Genomic DNA, 2,847 nt, shown 5'->3' with positions numbered 1-2,847 from the left:
AACAACTTTAAAGATTCTTCTGAAGCTTCTTACAATTTCACAAACTTCTAAATACCATACAACTAAGATTTGACAAATTAGAAATTGAAGAACAAAATGTCTGTACTATGTAGAGAACTAAAAGGGATCCCACAGCATTTAATATTGACACCCTTAACAACTAAACAAATCTTGTATATTAAAAAAATACTTTTACAGTGTTTATTTCTTGTACAAAAAGACGTTTTTTCTATTTTATGCATAAAAAAATAGATGATAGCTGGTGATTGAGATAAATATCCTTCTATGGAGAGTGCACGTAGAGAACTAAAATAGCAACAATGTTTTACTGATATATATAGCTTCAGGCATAGATAAAATGTTAACCAAAAGATAATCCTTTTTAGGGTTACTGACCATACAATATATAAAAAGATATCTACATAAACAAAAATTTGTTTCTTTATAATCTCCTTCCTCAAATGCATTAATTTTTTCCCCTGAAGTTTCACTTTAGGTTTCAGGAATTTCTTTTTGACTATGTTTGTAATTTTCAACATTTTTATCAGAAATATTATGCTTAACTGATTTTCGAAGCTTTGACAGCTTTTAGCTTTAAAAACTGTTATATTAAAACCTTTATATTGAATATATATAAACATAATTTTTCTGACATGTTTCAGTCCAGTTGATGAGTCATAAAACTGAATGACAACATTTCCTTAGCAATGTTGGTGAGAAACAAAAGACATACCCCTGAGTTAAAATCCTTAATGTACTTTTGATTAACATTACAACTCTACTACTTCATTTATACCTGTACTTGTACATTGGAACTAAAATTATGAAGACAGGCATGTACTTTTAAATGCAAATTAATTCCTACAACTCAAGTTACTTGTATACTTTCAAACATTTTAAAATACTAAATATAATGCTTGTTTAGCTACTCTTTCCATTTACACAATCCAAAGGTTTACCTTATCTAATGAGTGTTCGGATCTTGATCCAACCGGATGAAGAACGGGAGCTCCTCCCATGGAAAGACTGTGAGGGAGAGAGTCAAGGGGAGAAGTGGCAGGAGGAGATAAATTACTTAGCCCTCTATGATCATGTATACTCCCACTGCCAGGAATGTTGACTGGAGCTGAACTGCCTAGAATTCCTAAGCAGAAAGAATATTTCCTTAATAGCATTTCAACATAATACATGGTAAATATCGAATCAAAGATAAAGCCTTAATATCAAATATGGTGCAATGTAACATTTTTGTGCATGGGGAGTTAATATTTTCCTTACATGAAAATGTATTTCTGATAAATACTTACCTCTTCACAGAGAATAGCCTTTTTCTTCTTGAGTTTGTGCACTCTGACAGAGATTTTAAAGTTCCCAACCTTGTGAAAACCCTCATCTAACTAGATGAATCTGCACTACTGAAAGTAGGAGTGCAACACACATTCATACGCAATGACTCCCTCTACATCTGTGCCTCTGAATTCTTATTCTTTTCAGGTAAGGAAAATGTTAACTTCCAACTTCCAAAACAAATACTTACCTCTTTACACAGAATAGCTAAAATTCATGTTAAGATGGTGGAAGAACCAGTGCAAAGATTACCTAGATGAGTCCTTCAGAAAGGATCCAAAGGAAGCCCATGGGTATGATACCTAATGGCATGGGCTCCATAGCAACACACCCATAGGAGACCACATCTAATCTTATCCAGGGTATACTCTGCACCCGTGTATGAGAAAAGAAAAGGCAGAAAAGCCATAAATGTGTTGCAAGGATGAGTGGAATAGGCTGTCTGAGCACTCATACACAAGCTATCAGACAGCAAATAAGTGTAAGGAGATTGGGGCTCATTCAGACCATGCCTTGTGTGCTCACCTCCTCTACCATCAGACTCGATGGGTCAAACCTAGCTGTGAGAGAAGAGCACTTGTGCTCATCTCATCTACCACTAGCCACAACATGCCAGTTGTGGAAGGAGGGCACTGTACAGAACCATGTTAGTGTGGATACTTATATAAAGCTCTACTTGCTCTACTTGACCATCAGTCACTACTGGCTCCTTGCCTGTTGTGGGAGTAAGGTATGTGAGTGATACATCACTGGTGTGTACGGTGTGGTCACCTCAACTCTACCGCCAGTATCTACAGGACTCATTCCAGCTGCAGGAGGAGGGTACAATATTTCCAACCAACATTCTCTATAGGCCATATACCAGCTGCAAGATAAATAAATATATAAAAGATCAAAAGAGTAAAGTGTAAAATCAGACCACCTGAACATCATGCGTATCACAGCTTTACACATGGGGTGACCTACACCACACTCCGGTGCTACCCTACCACCATTTCTTATTGTACAGATACCTCTTGTTTTAGCCCCAGCAATTAGGTTCCAATCAGTGAGGATTCTCCATGGTCCATCACCCCTGTTCCACTTGAAGAGAGGGGGGGGGGGATTTGTGTAGGGGAAACTTGGAAAATGTGCCCAGATACCCATCAGTTCTGAAAGGTCATTAACTTGAGACAAAACTTTATTTCTAAAAGGCAAGAGGCACTAGTCAGAGAAGAGGGCAGAAACACAACTCTAGCACTGTTTTTTTTTTCATGACAGTCCATGGAATGGGTATGATCTGGATCATACATGAAATTTAATATATACATATTAGGTCATCAAGAAATTAATGTTGCATTTTGGAACACTTTCATTAGCCCCCCAAAAAAACGTACATCACATATAATAATTAAACGAACCGCCTAAACATCACGTTAGTGTAGCCTATTTAATGTGTAAAATTTATTGTACTCCAATCCTTTATAGTGATGGCACACGACAAGACATACATTTGGCATG

The 2,847-nt window shown here is 36.7% G+C and overlaps 1 protein-coding gene across 1 annotated transcript in view; it reads right to left on the bottom strand.

Moving 5' to 3' along the window:
• LOC106459709 (putative E3 ubiquitin-protein ligase UNKL) overlaps positions 1-2,847 on the bottom strand; it is a 51,068-nt gene that overhangs the window by 14,169 nt on the left and 34,052 nt on the right. The window contains 1 exon segment of the mRNA XM_022386231.1: positions 960-1,144. Within this exon segment, the coding sequence (XP_022241939.1) occupies positions 960-1,144 (185 nt within the window).

The sequence above is a fragment of the Limulus polyphemus genome, unplaced genomic scaffold (genome assembly GCF_000517525.1).
Source record: "Limulus polyphemus unplaced genomic scaffold, Limulus_polyphemus-2.1.2 Scaffold650, whole genome shotgun sequence".
NCBI lineage: Eukaryota > Metazoa > Arthropoda > Merostomata > Xiphosura > Limulidae > Limulus > Limulus polyphemus.
This window is presented reverse-complemented; position numbering and strand designations above follow the sequence as displayed.